Source organism: Oncorhynchus masou, chromosome 25 (genome assembly GCF_036934945.1).
Source record: "Oncorhynchus masou masou isolate Uvic2021 chromosome 25, UVic_Omas_1.1, whole genome shotgun sequence".
In the NCBI taxonomy this organism is placed as follows: Eukaryota; Metazoa; Chordata; class Actinopteri; order Salmoniformes; family Salmonidae; genus Oncorhynchus; species Oncorhynchus masou.
Genome location: NC_088236.1, coordinates 41,229,231 through 41,255,172, shown reverse-complemented (window position 1 = coordinate 41,255,172; position 25,942 = coordinate 41,229,231). Strand labels below are relative to the sequence as shown.

The following is a 25,942-nucleotide window of genomic DNA, read 5'->3' as shown; positions in this document are numbered from 1 at the left end:
GAAAACCACCAGAAAGTAACCCAGATGCACCCCAAGTGGATTATAAAACAACTTGACCTGTTTATTTTACCCATAAATGTATCTAACTGAACAAAAATATAAACGCAACATACAACAACTTCAAAGATTTCACTGAGTTACAGTCTATGTAACAAATTCATTTGCCAGCAGCATACTTCCCTGCATCCCACTTCCAGCTTGCTTTTGAAGCTAAACAGGGTTGGTCTCTGGATTGAAGACCAGAAACTGCTAGAGTGGTGTTGGAGGGCCAGTAGGAGGCACCCTGTCCTCTGGTCGAAAGAAAATATTGCAATGCCCTGTGTCGGGTGCTGTCTTTCGGATGGGATGTTAAACGGGTGTCCTTACTATCTGTGGTCTCTAAAGATCCCATGGCACTTATTGTAAGAGTATGGGTGTTAACCCCGGTGTCCTGGTTAAAGTCCGAATCTGGCCCTCAAACCATCATGGTCACCTAATCATCCCCAGCTTACAATTGGCTCATTCATCCCACCTCCTCTCCCTTGTAACTATTCCCCAGGTTGTTGCTTAAATGAGAACGTGTTCTCAGTCCTTACCTGGTAAGATAAGGGTTAAATAAATAGAAAATAGGACCTTATCTATTGATTTCACATGACAGCGCAAGGGTGCAGCAATGGGAAGCCCACCCACTTGGAAGCCATGCCCACCCACTGGGGAGCCAGTCCCAGCCAATCAGACTATTTTTTCCCACAAAAGGGCTTTTTTACAGACATAGATACTCCTCAGCACCCCCCCAGAAGATCCCGCAGGTGAAGAAGCCGGATGTGGAGGTCCTGGGCTGACGTGGCTACACGTGGTCTGCAGTTGTGAGGTCAGTTGGACATGCTGCCAAATTCTCTAAAACAATGTTGGAGGTGGCTTATTGTAGAGAAATGAACATTCAATTTTCTGGCAACAGCTCTGGTGGACATTCCTACAGTCAGCATGCCAATTGCATGCTCCCTCAAAACATTGGCGGTATTGTGTTGAGTGGCATTTTGTCTCCAGCACAAGGTGCACCTGTGTAATGATCATGTTGTTCAATCATATTTTTGATATGCCACACCGGCCAGGTGGATGGATTATCTTGGCAAAGGAGAAATGCTCCCTAACAGGGACGTAAACAAACTTGTGCACAACATTTGATAGAAATAAGCTTTTTGTGCATATGGAACATTTCTGGGATCTTTTATTTCAGTTCATGAAAGCAACACTTTACATGTTGCACTTATAATATACTTTAAACCTAGGCTGCTGTAACTGAAGTGTGTGGCCATGCACCATTGAATTTCACAAAATACGCACACACATTCAGTCATAATGCACGATTCAATATGAAATTACAAACAATTGGTCATGGTTTATTGTGAAAATCAGTTTACAATATCAGTTGAAAATAATGTAAATTATCTTGCAGCATTAATGGACTGCAATTAAATGCTTTTCATCACACGTTTTCAGAGATAAATACATTTTCATAGCCAGAAAAGGAAAAACAGTTCAAATAAGCAATCAATTTTCAGTGTATTTAATGGTTAATGGAAATTTGCTATAATTCCACAAAGTCTTATGACATTCTTTGATGTCCAGGCAACCACACTAATTCCTATTGCATAGGTCATGGAAAGGGAAACATCTCACCTAAACATTCTTCATTTTATAAGATTGCTGAAGAAACTAGTGTAATGACAGAGTGTCAATGTACAAACAAACTTACACAAAGACTATCTTGAGATGGTATTAGGAAGAAATTCAGAATTGAAACCGAGGCATCCCAAGCTAAGATACATGACATGGCGCATGATGGAGCAAGACAAACTGTCTACAAGTGGTGTTCATTATAAACACACAGTAATAAAACATTTTGGAACATGGAAAACATGCATTTCTTCCATTTGGTGCGTAATGAACATGACCCAACTCAAGAGGCAGCCATTCAGTAAAATTGCACTGTTGGATGAAGACAAAGACAGTGAGTTCACCAGGGTAGCCTAGTGGTTAGAGTGTTGGACTAGTACATTACATTACATTTAAGTCATTTAGCAGACGGAAAGTTGTGAGTTCAAACCCCCGAGCTGACAAGGTACAAATCTGTCGTTCTGCCCCTGAACAGGCAGTTAACCCACTGTTCCTAGGCCGTCATTGAAAATAAGAATGTGTTCTTAACTGACTTGCCTGGTTAAATAAAGATGAAATGAATAATCTCCCCTGTGTCACTAGCAGAGGACACAGTTAGATTAACAATATTGGAGGGCAATAGTCTATGGCTTGAATCACCCACTCCAATTACAAAGCACACTTCAAATAAACCTGGTTTACTATTCATATTGAACACGGCATCATGATTTTATTTCACAATTAATCACATTTATTAAATCAGCCTAAAATTAAATCTTCCCATGGATTGATTTCAATGTCACTCATCAAGTAATGGTTATACAATAATTCCTTTCTAACAAAATGGCTTGAATTTTACACAACACTTTAAAAGTCTCACTTATTTGAATCTTAAACTTATAAAACAAATCATCACTTTGACTTGACTGTTTACTTTTGCAGGTTTATTGACTATATGAAAACCAGAGAGATTTAGTTGAGTTTAAAGATGTGATTACATAAAATGACATTTGTATGATTATATAAGACACTAATCAATAACACAATATACTTAATAACACACAATTCCATTGATGTACCAATGGAATTAGCTCTTAGGATGGAGAATTAACAAAGAATAAATAACAAAAAAAATGTATATTTACTGTCCTAGTGATACAGAGTTGCATTATCAAAGTCAGAAAATTCTAACATGTAAACAAATAAGAAATAGATTACATTTTCAAGTAGATAGAATCAATAAATCACATACCAGCAGAGTTAAAGGTTCATTAATATAAAATACAAATATTTGTATATAATTATTCAAATATCATGAGAAAATACATAATTATGAATTAAATATATTTTTGGTTTTGATACTCATTTACCACAATCCTCTAAACATTCTCAAAGTGCATAGGTTACTCATGTGATTGCAAACAATTACCAAATAGCAATTACTAATACAATCATTTCCTCTATCTCTACTGTTAGTAGTTTTAAAAGAGTACTATGGAACTGCCCGCTATGCGGTTGTGTATAATAAAATGAAACGTACCTACAAAGTAATAATACCCAAGTAACTTGTGTAAAATGAATTTATAATTACGGTAATAAAAAAATTAAAAATGTATTTCAGTGAAAATAAATTACAGTTGACTGAAATGTTTATCCGTAAACTATACTTTCGACAGTCCAGATGCATCTGCAGTTTTGGTCTATGAAACTGGGTCATGTTCATTGGGGCAAGAAATGGCAAATGGTTTAAAACGGTTTGTAGTGGAAAACAAAATTGATCATTTCTTATTGGACAAGTCCAGGTAGTTCCTCCCCATTTCAGTACATTTTCTTTCATTTTGTGCCTAGTGAACCTGATAACGATCAAACACAAATCGCCAGGTAAAGACTCAGGTCATATTGAAAGCTATTCCCTGTAAGAAAGTTGAGGCTTTGAAAATAAGCCACAAAACAGTTGACAGAGAAATTAAGAGCAGCAAGCAAATGCACTCAAAGGAGATCTTAGAAAGAGCACAGACTGGATGTGACACAACACCGGATCTAACACACACAGACACACACACACACAAACAAACCTGTAGGAAAGCATAGCAACTCTCACTGCTTGTAATTGTCCCAATGGGAGGGGCAGATCATTGGTTAGCTTGCGTGGTCACACGGTGTACTCGAGCTCGGCATTCATCTTGGTGTACATCTCATAGATGGCATCATTAGCAGCAGTAAAGTTGACTAGAAACTGTCGGATTTTGTCCAGGCAGTCCTCTTCCTTGACCTTCCGCCCCTTGGACAGCGCCTTCAGGAAATCTGCCTTGTAGGGAGCTGCGAACACGGCTGCCTTCAGTGGAAGACATTCAAGTAAAGTCAGTTCAAAATGCAGACTCGTCAGAACACTAAACAAAGGTTACCTTTTAGATCTCAGTGAAAGGTCACTTTAATAATGGCCACTACTAGCACAACTACCTACCATTTGATTTATTTAAAAAAAATCTAGATAGATAGATAAAATGTAGATAAAAAAAACTCTATCAGCAACACTTGCACAGTTTAAAATGGCAATGGAGAAGCTGCGTAATCAAGCAGTAATCCAAAGCAATCATGCTATGGTGAGATGCTTACCTTGAAGAGCTTCTGCACCAACCAGCCATGGTACTTCTTCAGGGCCAACTCATAAGCTTTGGTGCAATTTACACGGATGAGGTCGGGGTTGTTTTCATCCTTCTCCCCATCCACCAGACTCTGTAGCAGGACCTGGATGAATCGGAGTCCCCTGGTCAATGAAAGAACAAGGAAACAAACAAATCACATAATCAGACAGACAATACAAAAACGTGGACCAACATACATTACATCTAAGTAGACAGACTCAAGGGTAACACAGTAATGTCAGGGAGAGCGCTTTATAATAAAGCGATTAGGTACATCCCTTTATTATTATGAGCAGATATGAGGCTTTATAATGTCTTATAATAAGGATGATATAAATATCCCTCTATTGAAGATTCTACTGAATCAAAACAGCTGGTACTTATTAGAATCATTATGAGATGACGCAGAGATCGTACGCTCATGACAAGTCTTATAATGCATTATATCTGCATCATAATGCATTACAGCTGTAGGCTGTAATGACTCAAGATCCAAAAGTAAAAAGTTGTCTGACCTCTTTAGCCACATAAGTGCCAGGGTGGCTCCCACTTTGGGCCAGTCTGCTCCATGCAGCTCCTTCTCTGCCTCCAGGATTTTTTGGAGGGTCTTGAACCTGCTAGGGTTGCTGTCAAAAACTGCTTTGATTGTCTAAAACAGGGATAGTACAGTAATATAGTTTGTTTCTATACGGATCTAAGGTTACCAGTTTGAACTTTGACCTTATTAAAAATGTTGCTGTAGGCTACTTACTGTGATGTTCCCTACAATGTCTGCTTTAATTGGAGCAAAAACAGTAGAGCCAAGGCAGTCTGTCGAGAGATGTAAAAATACAATTTTTGCCCATACTGAAGAAATAACATCCTCCACAATTCACACGTCAGCTTTGTCTACATTCCCAAGAGCTAGGATAATACAGGAGCTGCGGCTCAAAGTATTGTTTCTTCATCCTATGGATTATATTCAGTGATGGTCCCCCACCCCCTACTGTTCAGAGAAATTAGTTATTGAAGTTGTTAGGTTCATGTCCCATCCTGCATCCTGATATTACCAGGTTCTGACAACTGCAAGTAACATCATGGAGTTAAACAATCCAATTTTTGGGCCTCCCGAGTGGCGCAGCAGTCTAAGGCGTTACTACAGACCCGGGTTCATTCCTGGGCTGTGGTACAACCGGCCGTGTCCGGTTGTCCCATAGGACGGCGCACAATTGGCCCAGCGTCGCCCGGGTTAGCGGAGGGTTTTGACTGTGGAAGAGGGCTTTACTTGGCTTATCGCGCTCTAGCGACTCCTTGTGGCAGGCCGGGTGCCTGCAGGCTGACCTTGGTCACCAGTTGAACAGTGTTTCCTCCGACACATTGGTGCTACTGGCTTCCGGGTTAAGCTGACGTGTTAACCTCTCTGGGAAATGTGGGACGGTAGCGTCCCACCTCGCCAACAGCCCGTGAAAGTGCAGGGCGCCAAATTCAAAACAACAAAAATCTCATAATTAAAAATTCCTCAAGCATACAAGTGCATATTTATATCCAAAAATCTAATTTTACATTGGCGTGTTATGTTCAGTAGTTCCAAATCATATGGTGATTTTGCAGAGCCACATCGATTTACAGAAATACTCATAATAAACATTGATAAGAGATACAACTATTATACATGGAACTTTAGATAAACTTCTCTTTAATGCAACCGCTGTGTCAAATTTAAAAAGCTTTACGGAAAGAGCATACCATACAATAAACTGAGTACAGCGCTTAGAGCCCAACCAAGCCATAAAGATATCCGCCATGTTGTGGAGTCAACATTAGTCAGAAATAGCATTATAAATATTTACTTACCTTTGATGATCTTCATCCGAATGCACTCCCAGGAATCCCAGTTCCACAATAAATGTTTGATTTGTTCGATAAAGTTCATCATTTATGTCCAAACACCTCCTTTTGTTAGTGCGTTTGGAAAAACAAATCCAAACTCACCGACGCGCGTGCAAGTCCAGCAGAAAGGTTGGACGAAAAGTCCAAAAAGTTACGTTACAGTCCGTAGAAACATGTCAAACGATGTATAGAATCATCTTTAGGACGTTTTTATCATAAATCTTCAATAATGTTCCAACCGGAGAATTCCTTTGTCTGTAGAAAAGCAATGGAACGAGAGGTAACTCACATGAACGCGCGTCACGAGCCCATGGCACTCTGCCAGACACCTGGCACAATCCCCTCTCATTTAGCCCCCCTTCACAGTAGAAGCCTGTTGACATCTAGTGGAAGCCTTAGGAAGTGAAAAATGACCCTACAGACACTGTATATTGGAATGACAATGAGTTGAAAAACTACAAACCTCAGATTTCCCACTTCCTGGTTGGATTTTTCTCAGGTTTTCGTCTGCCATATGAGTTATGTTATACTCACAGACATCATTCAAAGTTTTAGAAACTTCAGAGTGTTTTCTATCCTATACTAATTATATGCATATTGTAGCTATTATGGCTGAGTAGCAGGCAGTTTACTCTGGGCACCTTATTCATCCAAGCTACTCAATACTGCGTCCCTGTCACCAAGAAGTTAAGGAGCGCGGTTGGTGGGTCATGCTTCAGAGGATGCATGACTCCGCCTTCACCTCTCCTGAGCATGTTGGGGAGATGCAGCGATGAGACAAGATCAAAAATTGGGGAGAAAAGGGTGGGTGAAAATACAACAAAAATATACAATTTAGGACACTTAAACATGGTGTGAAAATGCTAATATAGGTACAATTTATTTGCATTGGATTTGTGCCACAATTGCTTAAAAGTTAGCAGTTGAAACAGTGACCAACAAAACCAAAGCACGGGTGGCAGTCATACCTTGTCAATAGATTGCTTACAGCGTAAGAAAACTAATGTAATTTGGGTGAACTATCCCTTTAACATTGAGGGGGGGGGGGGGGCTTCAAACTTGTGGTCAGAACTTGGTAATATCAAGATGTAGGATGGAACAGGAGCCTAACAACTTCAATAACATTTCTCTGAAATATGGAAAATAAACCACCAAATTCACTGGGAATACTTTACATAGGATGAAGGAACAAAGAATACTCTGAGGGGCAGCTCCATACTATATACTTGTTTTTGGGGTGGGATTGGTGTGGGGTGTGTGAGGGGTCCGTGGGTAGCTTTTGACCACTCCTCTGGATTCCTCGTGTCAAATTTAAGTTTGGTCGAATTTAGATGTTTGTTACTATATTTGAATATTATATGAATATTATATGAGTCCTAAACATTAAAATGGTCAATTTGGATGCAATCATTTAGATCAAATTATATTTCAACAAAAATGATCTTCTGTTTCTAATAACGTACATCATTTCAGAACAATCGGAGATGGTGGGTGTGCTTTGAGGTGGAACGAGAGCGAGAGAGAACGAGAGAGAGAAAGAGACAGGACTACCTGTAGCCTCAATGGCTCACGTCCCTTGAAGATTAACAAAGCAGCCTAATAAACGCCTACGCTCTGTCAAATACTTTTGAGAGGCATAAAATGGAAAAACAAAGCCTTTTCATTAGAACTAGAAAAACACAGGGTTGAGACAAACAGAGAACAGCATTCTGAGCTGCATCCTGATCATGTACTTGAATATGCTTTTGATACAAAATGGTAGGTCGACAGCAAACTCTTATTGAACTTGAAAATCAACAAAATGCTAAATAATTCACTCTGCTCAGAGCACCTGACAGATTTCTGAAAGCACCAGAGAGACTCATAAAACTTTAAGTAGGTCCTAGTATCGTGCCAAATCCAAATGGGTCTAATCCAATGCATCCCATCATTGGCCCGAGGCCTATCTATGCAACCGGAAAAGGAAATATATCCTCACATCATCGGTCTCTTTGAACCTTGGCGAGACCTTGAACAGGACCAACATTTCGCCCCAAATTTTCAAACAGTTTTTTTCTTCTTCATAGCAAGGTATAGGCTAGTTCTGTATAGTAACCTAGATATGTGCATTCAGTTTAAAGACCTCCAACAGTTTGTAACAATACATTTCTTCACTTGGCCAAATCTCCCAATAGAGAAGGCTAAGCAACTTTCCCCAGGCCATTGACATAACTACATAAAAGGGGGCCTGGCTGTTCATTTGGGGTAGCCCAGTGGAGGACTTACATTCCGACAACACACGACTTAAAGTGGAGTACAACTGACAACCGTTAGCCCTCAGTTCCAGAAGGCTACCCATTGTGCAAGTGGTACAGGTATCTTCTCTAGTTACAGAGAAGCCCCACCTTTGTCCTTATCATTTAGAGAGAGACATGGATCCATTGATCCTGAATGTTATTCTTTCATGACTACCACCAAAGATGCCCATCTCTCATTTTCCACCCCATACAAACAAAACCCTTTTTCTCTCTCTTTCTCAATTGCTTTCACATAATGCTTTTGTGCGGTTGCTTTGGGAGGTCCAGGCTACGTGATGAAAGCAGAGGTCCTCAATTGTATTGTCGATGAATCCTAACACCAGGTGTAAACATACAACTGAGTTAAAGGTTGGTGGAAAAACAAAGAGAAGATCCTATCCTAGGCATATCCTCCAAAGAGATTTGAAACAAATCAAATGTAGCAGTTATGTATAATTGAGTTGTGACTGATTATATCATGACACAAAATTCACTACAGCATTTAAAAAAAAAAGAAAGAACACAAAATAAACCATACAAACACATCCAGTTTCTTGAGTTGATCAAATGGAAAGTTGCCTAAGAAATTATTAGGTCAGTTGGATCAATGACAACGAAATGGAAAGATGTTAATATCAACACCAGACTTCGGTGTTTTCAGAGGTTTCACCTGCCTAATTCAATAGCGTATCTTTGGCATACAGGATGAAGCCACACAATGATGCCCGGTGGGCTACACAGTCAGTGAATGACCAAAGGGGAACTCAACACCGTGCTAATCAATTTTAACAACTTCAAATCGAGGCCAGTGAATTAAATTATTAATGCAAAAGGTTTGTTGACTGCTTGATAAAAGAGACATATGATCCCCAAAAAAGATTGCCCCTTGTGGCATTTAATTGCTTGGGATTGACAGAGGTGTTTTGACAGATTGCTTCTCACATTCTGAAATCCCAAAAGCAAACTATCTCACAGGCAAATCAGACTATGAAGTTAATTTAAGTCCGTTTTCTACACATATGAATACTTCTCCTCACTCCTGACATTGTCAGGTCAATCAAATGTTGATAACTCTACCCTTGCAGGCATACAACATATTCAGAGAAAAGCAATTTGCCTATGACAAGCTGATGGCTAGCCACAAGAGTATGATCATAAGACTGTCTTTATCCATAATGGGCTGTATTAAATTGTGTGGCTTAACGGACAATATGTTGTTTGTTGCAACAAAATAGCGAGCAATTTGGGTGGTAGTCTATTCACATACTGTGGCTAGAATTCATGTAGCAAGCTCAAATCATAGTTTGCAAGCTACTTACCAAAGAATGGCGGAAGATATGACACCGACTCCAAGAATGATCTAGTTTCCACTTGTTTATCGGCTGGAAGCTGTTTAAATTGGTGCTCCATAAGAAGAGCCATCGTGAACACTACACACAATATCCCTGACAATAACCGCGACCAGTGAAGTGATTTGTAAAACCCGGAACTGCCACCGAAGTGAGTTTGTGAGCCTCTCCAACAGTGCACGCCCCTTTCTGGTCTGAACGCTGTCTGGAAAGAGCAGAAGCTGACTCAGAATGCTCATTTAAATAGATGGGGAGCAGTGCATCGATCAAGTGAAAAATTAGGGTTAAAACCATACATGGAATTTGGCATCGGTTTCTATCTGACAGGACATTATGTAATAGTAGCCTATGCAACTTGTAAAAGCTGCCTTTTTAAATGCTGAATTGGTCAGGGAGCTGGGTACTTTTTAGTGAGGGACATCATTATACGGTCAAGTGGATTATATCCCGTGGTGTAATCATTAGCCAAACAGTTGCAACTAAAACACGAGTTTCTATTGGACACATTCATATAGTTTCCTCCCAGTTTCGTTCCGTTTAAGAAACATTTTGCATCAGAATCGGCGTAATGAATATGCCAATGTTGTTTGCTGCTTTGGTGTCAGTAGATGGATGATGCTCACTCATGTGGTCATTGAAAAGGACTTGAGAAAGTGATGTAGGTATTCCTGCAACTGTCTAGTGATCAACAATACAATTAGAATAAAATGAGCATACTATATTCAAATGTAACTCATTGTGCACTGCTAGACGTTTCGCAGAGAAAGGAAGATAACACCTTGTAATTCTGGTCTAATTCCTTGATATCGCAGATACATATGATAAAGGCCTAGAATTATCTGTTCTCCATTAAAAATTTAGCTATATATAAATAATTAATCAGACAATTATGTCTCCACTTTAGGACTACTCCTAGTGTGCTTCTTTATGCAATGTGGAATCACAACTAGGTGACAGTGGGCCAAGAACGGATTTGCATACAATTACTGCAGGAAATGTACTCCCGCAAATTCTGACGGTTACCTCTACCAGGTCACTGCGACTGTCAGTCCAACACATTACCTGCTATGCAAAGACCTATTGACAAGGTCGCTAGGTGTTGTACTTATAGGTGTATACACACAACCCCTGTCTTCAGAAAGCTCGTCCCGTCCAACATTCCACTCTAACAAGTCCCTTGATCTTGCTCCTACGTTGGGATATGCTGTCGAAGACTACCTATGTACGTTTCTCACACTAAGCGCTTAGAAGACATCGATGTCTGTTGGGTCATCCCTCTTCTAACACCAATGTAGCGAAGTCAGAGGGCACATTGAACCACATACATAATAGAACTGTCACCCAACTGTTAGCCGTTACGGAGAGATCTGAACACTCATGGCGAGGTCGCTTGGTGTTTGGTTAGAGTCGCTACAGTAGCATACAGTATGTTGCACTGGCTAATATGAAGGCATGCGCTGTTCCTTTCGCTGATTTGTCCCATTCAGGGAAACCACCTACCCATCACCTCACCAATCAATCAATCAGCAAATTCACTAGTTTCAGTTGTTGGCAAAATTCAATACCACCAGCTGGTCTAATGATAAAACGCTGAATTAAAATCATGGATTTGGGTTGAAGTGCTGCGTGTATGCTTGGCATACATTCATCAATTGCCAATCATTTACAACGCCATTCTCATTGCGCTGTTTGACCCTTGTGATGCGCCATAGTGTAACTAGGAAGAGAATTGGTTACTAAGTGAAACGGGAAGAGAAAGAAATGCAAGGATGTTCTCCAGTTGCAATCCAACATAGCTAGCTAATTTATATGAAATTATATTTTGGAGTAGGAACGTAGACCGGTAAGCAATGTTTTTTAACAGTATCTCTCTGTAAATACAAATGCGAATTTTACGCTAGCTAACGTTTGCTACGACTTGATAATGTTTTGCTAGTGTCATGATATGTCATGATATTTTGAATCTACGTTAGCTAAATTAGCAAACCTAAAGCGTTAATAACCTAGCAGTAACTGCTTTGTCCATTGCCATTGTCTTTAACAGCAGCCGTTTCTAAATAGCTAACTGAATAGGTGAGTTTTTCAATATGGATCAATGGCTCTACCAACCCTCTCTGCCCACATTGGCCGAGTCGAGTTCGTTCCTTGGAAAGCCAGATGGTGCGGCAGGGGGAACAGGAGGCACGTTGGCGGCAACACTGGGAGATGCACTAAAGGCAACAACAGAACATTGTAAGCAGGCACACTGGAGTTCTTGTCAATCATACCAGCCGAGGTAGGCTAGTTAACAACGCAACTGCATTTTCTGGCCACTGTTTCGTTGATACTCTTGAAACGGATCATTGCCCGAGACACTGATGGGAACTAGTCTGTTATTGCTAGTGTGTGTAATATATGTATATGTACAGTTGAAGTCGGAAGTTTACATACACTTAGGTTGGAGTCATTAAAACTCGTTTTTCAACCACTCCACAAATTTGGCTGATTTCTTTTTGCTTGACATCATGGGGAAATCAAAAGAAATCAGCAATTTGTTGAGTGGTTGAAAAACGAGTTTTAATGACTACAACCTAAGTGTATGTAAACTTCCGACATCAACTGTGTATATATACATACACACACACACATATATATATGGGGTGGCAGGTAGCCTAGTATTTAGAGCATTGGACTAGTAACCAAAAGGTTGCAAGATCGAATCCCGGAGCTGACAATGTAAAACCTGTCGTTCTGCCCCTGAACAAGGTAGTTAACCCACTGTTCCTAGGCCGTCATTGAAAATAAGAATTTCTTCTTAAATGACTTGCCTAGTTAAATAAAGAATATATATATACACACACACACAGTTGAAGTCAGAAGTTTGCATACACCATAGCCAAATACATTTAAACTCAGTTTTTCACAATTCCTGACATTTAATCCTAGTAGAAATTCCCTGTCTTAGGTTAGTTAGGATCACCACTTTATTTTAAGAATGTGAAATGTTAGAATAATAGAAGGAATGATTTATTTAAACTTTTATTTCTTTCATCACATTCTCAGTGGGTCAGAAGTTTACATACACTCAATTAGTATTTGGTAGTATTGCCTTTAAATTGTTTAACTTGGGTGAAAGATTTTGGGTAGCCTTCCACAAGCCTCCCACAATTAGTTGGGTGAATTTTGGCCCATTCCTTCTGACAGAGTTGGTGTAACTGAGTCAGGTTTGTAGGCCTTCTTGCTCGCACATGCTTTTTCAGTTCTTCCCACAAATTTTCTATAGGATTGAGGTCAGGGCTTTGTGATGGCGACTCCAATACCTGGACTTTGTTGTCCTTGAGGCATTTTGCCATAACTTTAGAAGTATGCTTGGGGTCATTGTCCGTTTGGAAGACCCATTTGCGACCAAGCTTTAACTTCCTGACTGATGTCTTGAGATGTTGCTTCAATATATCCGCATTATTGTCCATCCTTATGATGCCATCTATTTTGTGAAGTGCACCAGTCCCTCCTGCAGCAAAGCACCCCCACAACATGATGCTGCCACCCCTGTGCTTCACGGTTGGGATGGTATTCTTCGCCTTGCAAGCATCACCCTTTTTCCTCCAACCATAACGATGGTCATTATGGCCAAACATTTTTTGTTTGTTTCATCAGACCAGAGGACATTTCTCCAAAAAGTACAATCTTTGTCCCCATGTGCAGTTGCAAACCGTAGTCTGGCTTTTTTATGGCGGTTTTGGAGCAGTGGCTTCTTCCTTGCTGAGCAGCCTTTCAGGTAAATGTCGATACAGGACCAATTTTACTGTGGATATAGATACTTTTGTAACTGTTTCCTCCAGCATCTTAACAAGGTCATTTGCTGTTCTGGGATTGATTTGCACTTTTTGCACCAAAGTACATTCATCTCTAGGAGACAGAATACGTCTCCTTCCTGAGCGGTATGATGGCTGCGTGGTCCCATGGTGTTTATTCCTGCGTACTATTGTTTGTACAGATGAATGTGGTAACTTCAGGCGTTTGGAAATTGCTCCCAAGGATGAACCAGACTTGTGGAGGTCTACAATTGTTTTTTTCTTAGGTCTTGGTTGATATCTTTTGATTTTCCCATGATGTCAAGCAAAGAGGCACTGAGTTTGAAGGTAGGCCTTGAAATACATCCACAGGTACACCTCCAATTGACTCAAATGATATCAATTAGCCTATCAGAAGCTTCTAAAGCCATCATCATTTTCTGGAATTTTCCAAGCTGTTTAAAGGCACAGTCAACTTAGTGTATGTAAACTTCTGACACACTGGAATTGTGATACAGTGGATGATAAGTGAAATAATATCTGTAAACAATTGTTGGAAAAATTACTTGCATCATGCACAAAGTAGATGTCCTAACCAAATATATATATATATATATATATATATAGATACTTTTGTAACTGTTTCCTCCAGCATCTTAACAAGGTCATTTGCTGTTCTGGGATTGATTTGCACTTTTTGCACCAAAGTACATTCATCTAGAGATGAATGTGCTTCTGATATATATATACACTGCTCAAACAAATAAAGGGAACACTTAAACAACTGTCCACTTAGGAAGCAACACTGATTGACAATAAATTTCACATGCTGTTGTGCAAATGGAATAGACAACAGGTGGAAATTATAGGCAATTAGCAAGACACCCCCAATAAAGGAGTGGTTCTGCAGGTGGTGACCACAGACCACTTCTCAGTTCCTATCCTGGCTGATGTTTTGGTCACTTTTGAATGCTGGCGGTGCTTTCACTCTAGTGGTAGCATGAGACGGAGTCTACAACCCACACAAGTGGCTCAGGTAGTGCAGCTCATCCAGGATGGGACATCAATGCGAGCTGTGGCAAGAAAGTTTGCTGTGTCTGTCAGCGTAGTATCCAGAGCATGGAGGCGCTACCAGGAGACAGGCCAGTACATCAGGAGACGTGGAGGAGGCCGTAGGAGGGCAACAACCCAGCAGCAGGACCGCTACCTCCGCCTTTGTGCAAGGAGGAGCAGGAGGAGCACTGCCAGAGCCCTGCAAAATGACCTCCAGCAGGCCACAAATGTGCATGTGTCTGCTCAAACGGTCAGAAACCGACTCCATGAGGGTGGTATGAGGGCCCGACGTCCACAGGTGGGGATTTGCTTGCAGCCCAACACCGTGCAGGACGTTTGGCATTTGCCAGAGAACACCAAGATTGGCAAATTTGCCATTGGCGCCCTGTGCTCTTCACAGGTGAAAGCAGGTTCACACTGAGCAGACGTGACAGAGTCTGGAGACGCCGTGGAGAATGTTCTGCTGCCTGCAACATCCTCCAGCATGACCGGTTTGGCGGTGGGTCAGTCATGGTGTGGGGTGGCATTTCTTTGGGGGGCCGTACAGCCCTCTATGTGCTCGCCAGAGGTAGCCTGACTGCCATTAGGTACCGAGATGAGATCCTCAGACCCCTTGTGAGACCATATGCTGGTGCGGTTGGCCCTGGGTTCCTCCTAATGCAAGACTATGCTAGACCTCATGTGGCTGGAGTGTGTCAGCAGTTCCTGCAAGAGGAAGGCATTGATGCTATGGACTGGCCCGCCCGTTCCCCAGACCTGAATCCAAGTGAGCACATCTGGGACATCATGTCTCGCTCCATCCACCAATGCCAATGTTGCACCACAGACTGTCCAGGAGTTGGCAGATGCTTTAGTCCAGGTCTGGGAGGAGATCCCTCTGGAGACCATCCGCCACCTCATCAGGAGCATGCCCAGGCGTTGTAGGGAGGTCATACAGGCACGTGGAGGCCACACACTACTGAGCCTCATTTTGACTTGTTTTAAGGACATTACATCAAACTTGGATCAGCCTGTAGTGTGGTTTTCCACTTTAATTTTGAGTGTGACTCCAAATCCAGACCTCCATGGGTTGATAAATTTGATTTCCATTGATCAGTTTTGTGATTTTGTTGTCAGCACATTCAACTATGTAAAGAAAAAAGTATTTAATTGGAAAATCTCATTCAGATCTAGGATGTGTTATTTTAGTGTTCCCTTTATTATTTTGAGCAGTGTGTGTGTGTGTGTGTGTGTGTGTGTGTGTGTGTGTGTGTGTGTGTGTGTGTGTATATATATATTAGTTGGAAGTTTACATACACCTTAGGCAAATACATTTAAACTCAGTTAAGAAGCGAAGGAGTCCACACTTTGGCAGCTATTTATTAAATAACTAACAAAGTATAAAACTCCAAAGGAAACTAACCTGTGATGTGTGAAAGTAGGCATGTGAGGGGTGTAATGGAGATATAGGTCAAATCTGTGTAAGTGTTGAAGGGTGCTCCTAATCCTTAAACAATCAACCAGATCACAAAACAAAATGGTGCTTATGGAGAGAGCCAGGACTGGGCACCAAGAACTTTTATATCCTCGATGAGCCCAAACCCATGTGCAACTTGTCACCTTAACGACCCAATCAGCTCCACCTGTCCCCAATCTGCGAAGAAGACGAGTCAAGTGACACAAGCCTCATTTGGGGCTATCGCACTGTCCAACTAAGAGAGCCCAGGAGGAGCTTGCATGTCCCCCTTGTTTTTTTTAAACTGCATGTGAATTGACACAATGGGATCATCCCCTTTCACAAAAGTGACCTCTGCTTGAAATGTCTGTGTTGTCCACCAGGAGGCGGACTGCAGACTCCTGCCAGACCTGTTGTAGTAGGAGCAAGGGGGTGCGGGACGCCACCTGGAAGAAGCATGTCATCGAGGAATAGCTGTACAGGTTAGTAGTATCACCACTTATGACTCCCTCTGCCAGTCTAGGTCTTACTTGGGGGTGGAGATCTGCATTTGTGTTGCAAAGTTAATTGAATGTCTTGTCAGGGAAAAGTCCCAGTGTGTTTGGGAGAAGTGGGAGGCAGAGTAGGAGAGGAGAGCCAGGAGAGGCTCATTCAGGAGGTGAGTGGACTTGAGGGGAGGGCATGTGCAACACACCAAGGAGTGCCAAGCTTGTGTCTTTGTAGTGACAGCAGATGAGAGAATCCCAGCTCTCTCCCTTTGCTCCCTGAAAGGCTCTTGCAGATGGAGCTCAAGATGCAGGAGAACCGTCAGGCTCAGGATGAGTCTCTGAGGAGGCGGGGGGGAAGGCTGATCCAGGAGCTGGAGAGGCAGACCAGACGCCGAGAGGGTGGAGGAAGAGGGCCAAAGGACAGCGAACAGGAACAGCCTGTGTTGACTGGGGTCAGTTGTTGGCCTGGGTTAGATTGAGTGGAGGGAGGCCCAATGATGTGGCTCATTGTTCTCTCTCCCCTGCAGGTGTCGCAGGTGAAGGAGAGGGATGCCCTAAGGCTGCAGGAGGATGAGCAGAGGCTGGAGACTCATAGGATGGCCCAGCAGAGCTATAAGGACAAGGTACTGATCCAGGGTCCAGTTCATTAGGGCAAGCAAAGCCAACATTTTTACCTGGTAGCTAAACAGATGACAATCAATTTGGCAAATATACACACCCATCCGTATGTATTTGGAGATAAAAATGGCTAATTTCTAAATAGTAAATCAGATATGCATGAAAATACCTTAAAATAAAATGTGACCTTCTGTACTGTTTGTTGTCTTATGACACATTTGATCTTAAATCCAAAATGCTGGAGTATAGAGCCACATCTAGCATCACTGTCCAAATGCATACAGAGTGGGATGTAAGCCTATTGCAGTTGATTTGCATTGCTAAAGCAATTGATTAGTTTTGTCCCCTGTATATACTCTTGCCTTCCTCCGCTCATAGATTTGTAGCAGACCTCGATCAGCCTGGACGTGAGGCCAAAAGACACAATCATGTTTTTATACAAATAATTATTCTTAATGTGTTTAAAATGTGTCAAGTATTCCTACACCATGCTTATATCAGCTGCTGCATGTGGTGGTTGTAAAGTGTTACGTATTTAGCAAACTGGTTTAAGGGTGTTGTAATCTTGGTGTGGGTTTATGTTTGTAGGTTTTTCCATGAACTAAAATCATATTTTCCTTTCTTTGCACATCACAATAGTCCATAAGGTTGTACAGTACGTGGCCAAATACAACATGGCACGAGGTTACAATTATAAATTAAGTTTATTTAAAAAAATAAGGCTTCCCCTCCCACTGTAGCTATGATTACTGCACAACTGACACTTGTTTGAAGTCCAGTCACAAGAGTCAAGCACAGAGGGACATTTCCTTGATTACATTTCAAGTACAACACAGCTCTGAACCATCTGCTGACGACAACCATGCACTTGCAGAATTGTAGTGGAGATATCTACAATTCTATCCAATTAGTTGCACATGTCAAAGCTAGCAGCATTATAGAACAGAGCACAAAAACACATGGAAGCGCAAAGAATCATTTGCCCTCTGCAAATCTATCCACTGTCACAGCACTAACACTGTTCTAGCACAAGACTGTCTCTAGCATCTTAGCTTATAAATAAAAAAGTTCACTAGAACTCAATACAAGTACAACATATTGCTGGTGAAGAGCATAATTTGCACCCCTGAACAAGCGTTGAAATGCAATAATAGGCATAGATGGTTCTAGTAGATGCATTTTGAAATGAAAGCAATTACACTTGGATGGGGGAGACATGGATATTGCAGGGATACAAAAATGTGCACAGATGAGTGATGGTTCATCAGATCCAAATCTCCCAACATTCCTCCCTACGCTTGCTGGAATTGTATTAAATGGTACATTAGAATTCCATAGTTATTTATGTAGCTCCAAGGTGTGTAAAGTTTATACACTTATGGCTTATTCATAGCTTTCACAACATCCTTAACCATGTGGAATACTATGCTGGATCGCATTAAATCTGCTTACAGGATGCCTGGGGGCCGCCAGTTTGAGACCCTTGGTTCCAACAAGGAGCATCAAAGTGGATGAAAGGCCTTTCTGAGGAGGGTATAGGTGTTGGGGAGCTAAAAAAAATACCAAAAACATGGCTTCATTGGTGTGAGAAATACTGTGTCTGGAAGTATGTAGAACCACAAAACGAAGACGTGCGGTTAGGAAACTGCATATTGTGTACTGTAGATTCCTGTTGTAGCTCACGACAAAAACAGCTACTCCCTTCCAGTTAGTAGAGCTACGGATGATTTCCCATAGCTGTTCAGTCTTTTTGTCCCAATATTTATACTCTCATTTTGTACATTTTGTAAATAAATAAATTACATGCAAATATCAACAACACTGATTTAAAAAAACGACCACAGTAAAACAATGTTTGTTTTTTTCTAACCAGAATTTAAAGGATGAGAACAATACATTAACAAAACGGAGACGTTACAGGGGATCTAAAAGCCCTGCGACGGTGGTCATGATGGTCAGTTGCTGTTCTCCTTGGTGGTGATGGTGACAAGCTGCTTGGCAGCTTTGGCAATGTCATAGGCACACTGGATAACCTGCTGGGTGACCAGCTGCATGTCAGGCCCTGGGCCTTCCTCGGGGGGCGCTGCCTTCCGACACTCACCCTGGAGCCGGAAGGAGCTAGACGTCAACAGGCGCAGGGGGCCTCTCACCATCTCCAAATGGGGTCTCTGGAAAGCACAAGGTAAGGTGAGATGAGGTTAAACACATCATGCGACTATGAGCTGGGTTGTGTTCATTAGGCATCAAACAGAAGAGAAAGTTTCTTTACGTTGCAAAACATTTTTAAATACCTTTGCATGTGAGTGATGGAACCATGAAGCATTTGTAAGCTTACCTTGGGAAAGAGGGCAGCCATCTCGGTTACGGCCACATATATTCTTTCGGAGCAGGGTATAAAGCTGTAAAAGAAAAGGCATCAGGAGAGTGGTTAATAAGACAGCCTCTTAACGGAATTATTTCATGGAGGAAATCCAAAACTTGGGATCCCAAAACAACACTATTCAAAACAAGTCACAAGTAAACTTTTTAGTCTGGGTGAGGAGGGGAGGCAAAACACAACACTGGCAGAGCTACATGCTGGAAAACAAACCCGCAGTCCCAGGTTAATCTATTTTACTATTCCAAATATTGCATTCTTACATAGTCAGACAGCAGCTACCATAATTCATGTAGCCTGGATGCCAATCTGTTTCTGCACTATGGAGTAGGCAAGAGAGCAGAGGTAGTGGCAACCAAGTTACTGTATAATTCACGGTTAAACGATGGGAGTGAGGGATGAGAGCTGATCATGTGATAAACTATCAGCTACACCAAAACAAGGAAATATATATATTTTTTAATTGCTCATTTGGATATTAGACAACAGGGCACAATTCCTTAACCTAAACGCATACATAAATTATCGAGAATTGATAAGACTGCTTGTAAATCATTATGCACTTGGTGATGGACTTACTATGGATGCAACTAGCTCCAGCTCTACTCTAAAACACGGAATACCACACGTGGGTACCTTGAATATCAAAAGCCCTTTGATGGGTTGTCTGAGTTTAGTTGAGGTAGTGGTGTTTGCGCTGATGTTTTGCAATGGAAGAAATTAAGAGAGTAGGTGAGTGAGAGTTCATTAAGATCAGTCTTTCACTCTGCCTAGCAGACGACAGAGCAGGGGCAAGAGAGAGAGAGAAAAGACACTGTGCCTGGGAGGCAGGGACAGAGGCTAGTAGAGTACCGGGAGGCAGGATCAGGGGAGCACAGGCTGAGGGGCTGCACGGGAGAGGGGGCCTTCTCAGCCCAGGGCACCAGGGTGCTGAAACAGCCCAGACTGGGCCTGAGCCGGCGCACACCCTCACAAGGTCTGCTTACAGGAATGGGAAAGGCACAGGGAGACACCCCCACCCTCGAAAGAACGAAATGCCAGCACGGGGAGGGAGGAGGGGAGAACACAGAAAGTGAAAGAGGTGAAATCATAGGGAAGATTTATATTTAAAAATGTTTAAAAAACTGAACCGAGAAGAATGCAGAACTTTAATAAACAGTAACAGTGGGGAACTCGAGAAGAATCTAGAAAGTGGAAGTACTTTGAATACAAAAAAGGGAAAAGGCGACGCTGCAATAATGAATTTGGTTAAGCAATAGTGGGGTAGCTATCTGGAACCTTTTCAGGAAACAGAAAAAGCCTTGTTTTCTCTCCATAGAACTCTGTTGTAACTATTTCTGTTAAATTCGGCTTAATTGTTTGAGCTTGTGGCCTGTCACTTCTTCCTCACCTGTCGTGCTTGTTCTCCTGCGCGGCACGGAGCAGCTCCTGGATGTTCTTGGTGATCTGCTCCGTCTTACGGATGACATCCTCAGTGCTGGGGAGCGCTGGGTCCGGTTCTGCCCCCAGGTCATCCAGCTCAGGGATGGAGCTGCCCTCCCCCAGCCAGCCACAGCTCCTCAGCCTCCCACGTCTACTAGGGGGTAGACCGGATCATCCAGGATGTTACTACAATCTCTGCACCCTACATCCAGCCCTAACTGTCCACCTGATGTGCAACACAGAAAGCAGTGGCAACTTCAAAGTGACTGTGTGTTCCTACCCAGAGTCCTTCATCTCATAGTCATTGGTTGTGTTGTCATAGTCACTGTCTGGCATGCTGCTCTGCTTGTCCAGCTTGGAGGCCTAACATGAGGGAGAGAAAACGAGAGTAACAAAAATGTCACAGTGACAAATGCCAATGATAATGCAAGCAGAAAGAGGATATAGAATTCTAGATAAAATCACAATTTCAATGCACTGCATCATACACACAACATACAAAATAGTTTCTAGCAGAGTAGCACAAACCATTGCATTATATTCTAGGCCTAAAACGTAAAAAGTAGCTGACAGAAATTTGACTTTGAAACAGTTTTACGAACAACTTGCATCGTTGTATGGCAGTGGCAAATTAAATGAACTAAAACCATGGGAAAGCAACATGGAGAACGACAACGCATTAAACAAGTCAACAAACAAAAGCATGTAAGCACGACAGAAAATCATAGTAAAGCCTTTTAAATTTCATTGCCAGGGTTTGTAAAAAGAGGTTATCCGGGGGTTCAAAACATGTTTGTTTTTTACCCTCACACAATTGGAAAAAATTGCAAGTTCAATGTCTATAAGCTATTGTGACAGAAACCACACTGGACAAATGGAATGGCTGAATGATTGATTGGTACCATGCCAAGTGGAGATGCTAGGCTGGTTCAATGTCTATAAAAACCTTTGAACTCCTGCGTGTAAAAGATGGAGACTTATAGACGATATTAATTAAACCATGGCGATGGGCCAAATGCATAGTCCAGGAAAAGCTTCAAACACTGCCGCGCTGGCTGCACCCCCTTTTTAAAGGCATATGCCAAGACAGATGAGGTCAGGGATGTTTGAGGAGAGAGAAATCACTGGATAGCTATCACACAGAAAGAAACAACCGCTACGGAATTACATCAGAACCATGATCCATTCCAGATCTCTGATCCAAGACTTTCATTAAGAGTCATAACTTTTATGACATGGAATCAAGGTTCCGATGAATTCGGGTCAAAAGTCAAGAGGGGAAAAAAAGCACTGTGACAATGGACAATTGTGTGGCACAAATTGAACGTAAGTCATTGGCTAAGACGATCCTGATGGAGATACTGCTTAACAAAATGTGTATTTGACCATCTAAAGTTGGCTGTACTCAATACGCAATACTGTGTGGTGCTCCACCCAGCCTGTAAGCGTTTGTGCTGCGTCACGAGACTGGTGGACAATATCGCTTGAGCTGTACTCTAATATCAGATTGGAAGCTTTGGGTGCACAGCACTGACCCCGCACTGTCACATCCGCGCAGATCCCACCCTCTTTCTGCACAGAAGAGAAACTATGTAGAGGAGGTGCGTTTTCAAAGAAAGGAGCAGAGACAAACACCAAGAGGTACACAGGCCACATACCGTACAGTTACATACCCTTTCCAGCCTAGCCCAAAAGACCCGCTCAAACAACATCCTCTTCCTGTCTGCATGGCAAGATGCCAAGACCCGCACAAACACACACACTACAGCAAACTGCCGAAAGTGGGATTAGCTCATACAGGTGTTTTGTTGATTTCTCTCCCACTGGGCTTGCAGTTCTGCGCATGTCAGTCAAAGGCCCAGTCCAGAAACAACCTCTAACCCCTACACCCTAGACACTTGTGGAGATCTGAGGAGATTTGATAGGTTTGAGCAATATGGTGATAGCTCCACCTTGCCCTCTGATAGGTTCGGTGGAATTGTTTTCATAATTGCTTTAAATCTACTAAATCCTCTCAGATCTTTGACAAGATCTCAGCAAGTGTCTAGGGGGCAGGGGCTGTTTGCTTCTGGAAAGGTCCACAGTCTCAGTGAGGAACAGAGTCTAGGATAACCGGAGAGTTTGGGTGTTACTAGAAGGGAGGGAGGGAGTGCGTGCTGGATGAAGCTCACTGGGCGACAGCCGTGTGCTGATTAGAGATGGAGAAAAGAGGTCTTTTTTTTTAGATATAGCAAAATGTTGCCTCTGGAGGTGGAAGGAGCCCAAGGCTTTTTTTTTGGTTAAAATTAACAGCATGAGGAATGTAAGAAAGAAAAATCTCAATAGGCTGAGCGCTTAACCTGGCAGCTGGTCTCAAAGAGGGTTGGCAAACCTTCAGATTGAGATGGGTGTGTGATCTTGACACATAGTGCTGCTACATTGAAAACCTTCTAGCTGATTGTAACAGGCGCGAGGATGAGGACAGTGATGGTGATGAAGGGAAGGCAGCCCATGGGGTGGTGGTTTGGCTCATGCAGCAGGACAGGTAGGGAGGGAGGACAGGGGCTCCCCCAGTAGATTTGCTGCTTCCCGAGAGGCACTTAACCCGTAGAGCAATTTTGTCCCGAGACCAGGACAGGGTGGATGGGAAGGAGGGGAGGAATGAAGAGGTCACAAAAGCACCCCTTCCTGTCTAGAAAGGGGTTCAAATTATATATTTGTTTTTTTAACTAGTTAGTGCTCTCAGGAACAAAGTCTTGTTTAAACCACATCATGCAAATAACAGGGTTTGGGAGCACTAAAATAAAAATTATTTTTTAAGAAAACTAAACCATAGTAAGAATGAAGAACACCATAAATTGTGATTATGACAAGGAATTACACTAAAATAACTGCATTTCAATTCCTTGCTGGATCTGAGCATACTGTACCTCAAATCCCATACCTTGAACATTATAAAACATCTAGACAATGAACATGTTTTATTATTTGATATTGCAGAGTACACGTTTGTTTCCTGGACATTGAAAGGGGCAATCCGGGATTCGAACAGCAACAAAGCGTCACCCACCACCGGTTTTGGTGAACAGCTGAGGGAATGGGGCTGGAGAAATGCAAACCCTCAAATTCACAGAGCTTCAGATGAAAGGACGGACCATCCATGAAATTGCAGGGTAAAGCTAACTTCTTTTTATTTTTAAGCTATAGACTATTGTTTACAATTACATTGTTTCACGCAATTGTTTGTTAACAATCTTGAACTTTGAGTTCTGACGGTGTAGAACAAATAGATGTGCCAATCCCGAATTGCTCCTCTTAAATACTGTACCAGAACTAAGAGATTCGTGACAATTAGAAAAACACTAAATTCCCGTACATGTTTAATTAAAAGAGAAATGACAATGCACCTGATTAGAACCACACATTATCTTGTTAGTCGGAGACAAAATCAAATAAACACTGAACAAATTTTGAATGGGATGTTTAATTCTTATTTGAAGTTACATGAAAACCTTCAAAATATTTCAGATTCAACCTTGAAATAAACAAAAATGGGATCATGACATCTTTCCTACTGTCTACCTGAGAAAATGTCTGAACAGAGTAACTCCGAATACCTTCGAATGCGCCCAGACTTTTCTTTGAGGAAATCGCTGATCTAAACACAGCAACATTGGTGAAAGCAATAGAGTGGAAATGTTCGCACACGTCCATCCACTTAAAGATCAGTGGTTATCTCAAGGAAGAGAGAGGAAGGATGCGTGTTAAAAGGAATTAAAACAGAGCCCAGGTAAACATTGTGGAAACCAACAGCCCTGAGAAGAATCCTATGAGCCTGCAGCCATTCAGAGCAGACACCGAGTTGAGAGTGGCTATGTGTGACCTGTGCGCTTGGCATTGTGTTGGCTGATTATCACCATCAGGTTCCAAATAACAGCTACAGACAAACACTACCGGTACACCAAAGAACAACAGATTTGAGTAAAAGTAGAAAGGAAAGGGAACAATCAGAGAGAAAATAAGGACTGCAGAAACAGACACAATGAGATAAAAAGGAGGAGGAAGAGGAGAAGATGCCTAAAAGATGGAAATGGGAGAGGAAATAGCAAAGGCTGGATGCGTGATTTTTACTTACATGAGGTGGGAAGAAGGGTTGCAGGGTGGGGGCACCCTCCTCTAGGTAGGGGGTGTCCCCCTTAGGGAGGTAGGGCTTCAGACCTGAGCCAGTCTCATAAATAGACATGGACATGGGCCGGCTGGCCTGCGCCGACTGCCGGCGCTTCATGGCCGAGGGACTGGAGGAAGAAGGGTCAGTGTACTCTGACCCGCTGCTGATGGGGACCTGATAGATATGGGTGGTTGGGCCCTGCCGCCTGAGAGACGTGTTCTCGCTTTGCAGAGAATGCAGCTGGAAGAGACGAGTCAGCAAATAACACTAAGAGGACGCTTTTCTTATCAGCGAGCAGGGTGACTTGTTTCGGTCTAGCTTCAAAGCATGCTTTATTCTCCACAGGGCGAAATCCTAACTTTCACCTAAGTTGAATTTCACTTGGTCATGAATTGATGTCAATAAGAGACGAAGTGACAATGTAACTCAAGCGGATGTTAGGATTTGTCCCCATTTCCCTACCTCTAAATGTTCAGGTGTTGGGAACCGTCAGCATCCATCTGTACGAAGCGAAGGCCAACGCCAACACTCATGTCTTTATAACATAGTCTTGTTAAGCATTTCCCCGCTTGTGTTACTCATGCTAGGCATCCGAAAACTCCACTCAAAAAGCAAGGGGTAAGAGCAAGTAGAAAGTGTTGCAGGCAAGCCAAACAGTTCAGATAGATTAGACAGAGACAAGCTATCTGCCAGAGACAGGAGCTATCTGAACTAGATAGGACAGACGGGATAGATATGTAGGACAGATGGAAAGCCTCAATGGCGCCTTCTAGCCAACCCTGTGGTCTGTGCTATTTATTCAAAGAGGGCAACAGGGAAGTTCTCTGACGGCTAAGACAATCGAATGTGCCATTA

General features: G+C 42.2%; 3 protein-coding genes across 8 annotated transcripts in view; 1 reads left to right on the top strand and 2 right to left on the bottom strand.

Annotated features, from left to right (window-relative positions):
* Positions 1–1,335: 1,335 nt before the first annotated feature.
* On the bottom strand, positions 1,336–9,937 carry gltpa (glycolipid transfer protein a). The gene is made up of 5 exons (XM_064937775.1): positions 9,745–9,937; positions 5,032–5,090; positions 4,796–4,929; positions 4,252–4,402; positions 1,336–3,970 (listed from the first exon to the last, which is right to left on the bottom strand). Exons 1-5 carry the CDS (start codon positions 9,845–9,847, stop codon positions 3,788–3,790), a joined length of 630 nt encoding a protein of 209 aa, XP_064793847.1. The 5' UTR covers positions 9,848–9,937; the 3' UTR covers positions 1,336–3,787.
* A 6,527-nt stretch (positions 9,938–16,464) lies between these two features.
* On the top strand, positions 16,465–17,843 carry LOC135514345 (trichoplein keratin filament-binding protein-like). Its single transcript, XM_064937774.1, has 4 exons — positions 16,465–16,517; positions 16,619–16,693; positions 16,807–16,975; positions 17,051–17,843. Exons 3-4 carry the CDS (start codon positions 16,817–16,819, stop codon positions 17,171–17,173), a joined length of 282 nt encoding a protein of 93 aa, XP_064793846.1. The 5' UTR covers positions 16,465–16,517; positions 16,619–16,693; positions 16,807–16,816; the 3' UTR covers positions 17,174–17,843.
* Positions 17,827–25,942, bottom strand: part of LOC135514344 (ARF GTPase-activating protein GIT2-like) — a 36,700-nt gene continuing 28,584 nt past the window's right edge. For 4 of the 6 annotated variants that reach the window (XM_064937771.1, XM_064937772.1, XM_064937770.1 and 1 more), the window contains exons 15-18: positions 21,221–21,303; positions 20,909–21,094; positions 19,477–19,540; positions 17,827–19,309 (exon numbers count right to left, since the gene is read on the bottom strand). In XM_064937771.1, the coding sequence (XP_064793843.1) occupies positions 19,097–19,309; positions 19,477–19,540; positions 20,909–21,094; positions 21,221–21,303 (546 nt within the window). In that variant the 3' untranslated portion in view covers positions 17,827–19,096. Of the gene's footprint in view, positions 19,310–19,476; positions 19,541–20,908; positions 21,095–21,220; positions 21,304–23,524; positions 23,612–25,054; positions 25,328–25,942 lie in introns of all 6 variants that reach the window. The other 2 variants (XM_064937773.1, XM_064937769.1) reach the window with 2 other exon arrangements.

Bases quoted from the DNA above. Each gene is read 5' to 3' on its own strand.
- gltpa (XM_064937775.1), bottom strand. From the start codon at position 9,847: ATGGCTCTTCTTATGGAGCACCAATTTAAACAGCTTCCAGCCGATAAA. The intron at 5,091-9,744 runs GTAAGTAGCTTG...ATCTCTCGACAG, and splicing joins ATATCTTCCGCCATTCTTTG to ACTGCCTTGGCTCTACTGTT. The intron at 4,403-4,795 runs GTCAGACAACTT...TTCATTGACCAG, and splicing joins GCACTTATGTGGCTAAAGAG to GGGACTCCGATTCATCCAGG.
- LOC135514345 (XM_064937774.1), top strand. From the start codon at position 16,817: ATGGAGCTCAAGATGCAGGAGAACCGTCAGGCTCAGGATGAGTCTCTG. The intron at 16,976-17,050 runs GTCAGTTGTTGG...TCTCCCCTGCAG, and splicing joins AACAGCCTGTGTTGACTGGG to GTGTCGCAGGTGAAGGAGAG.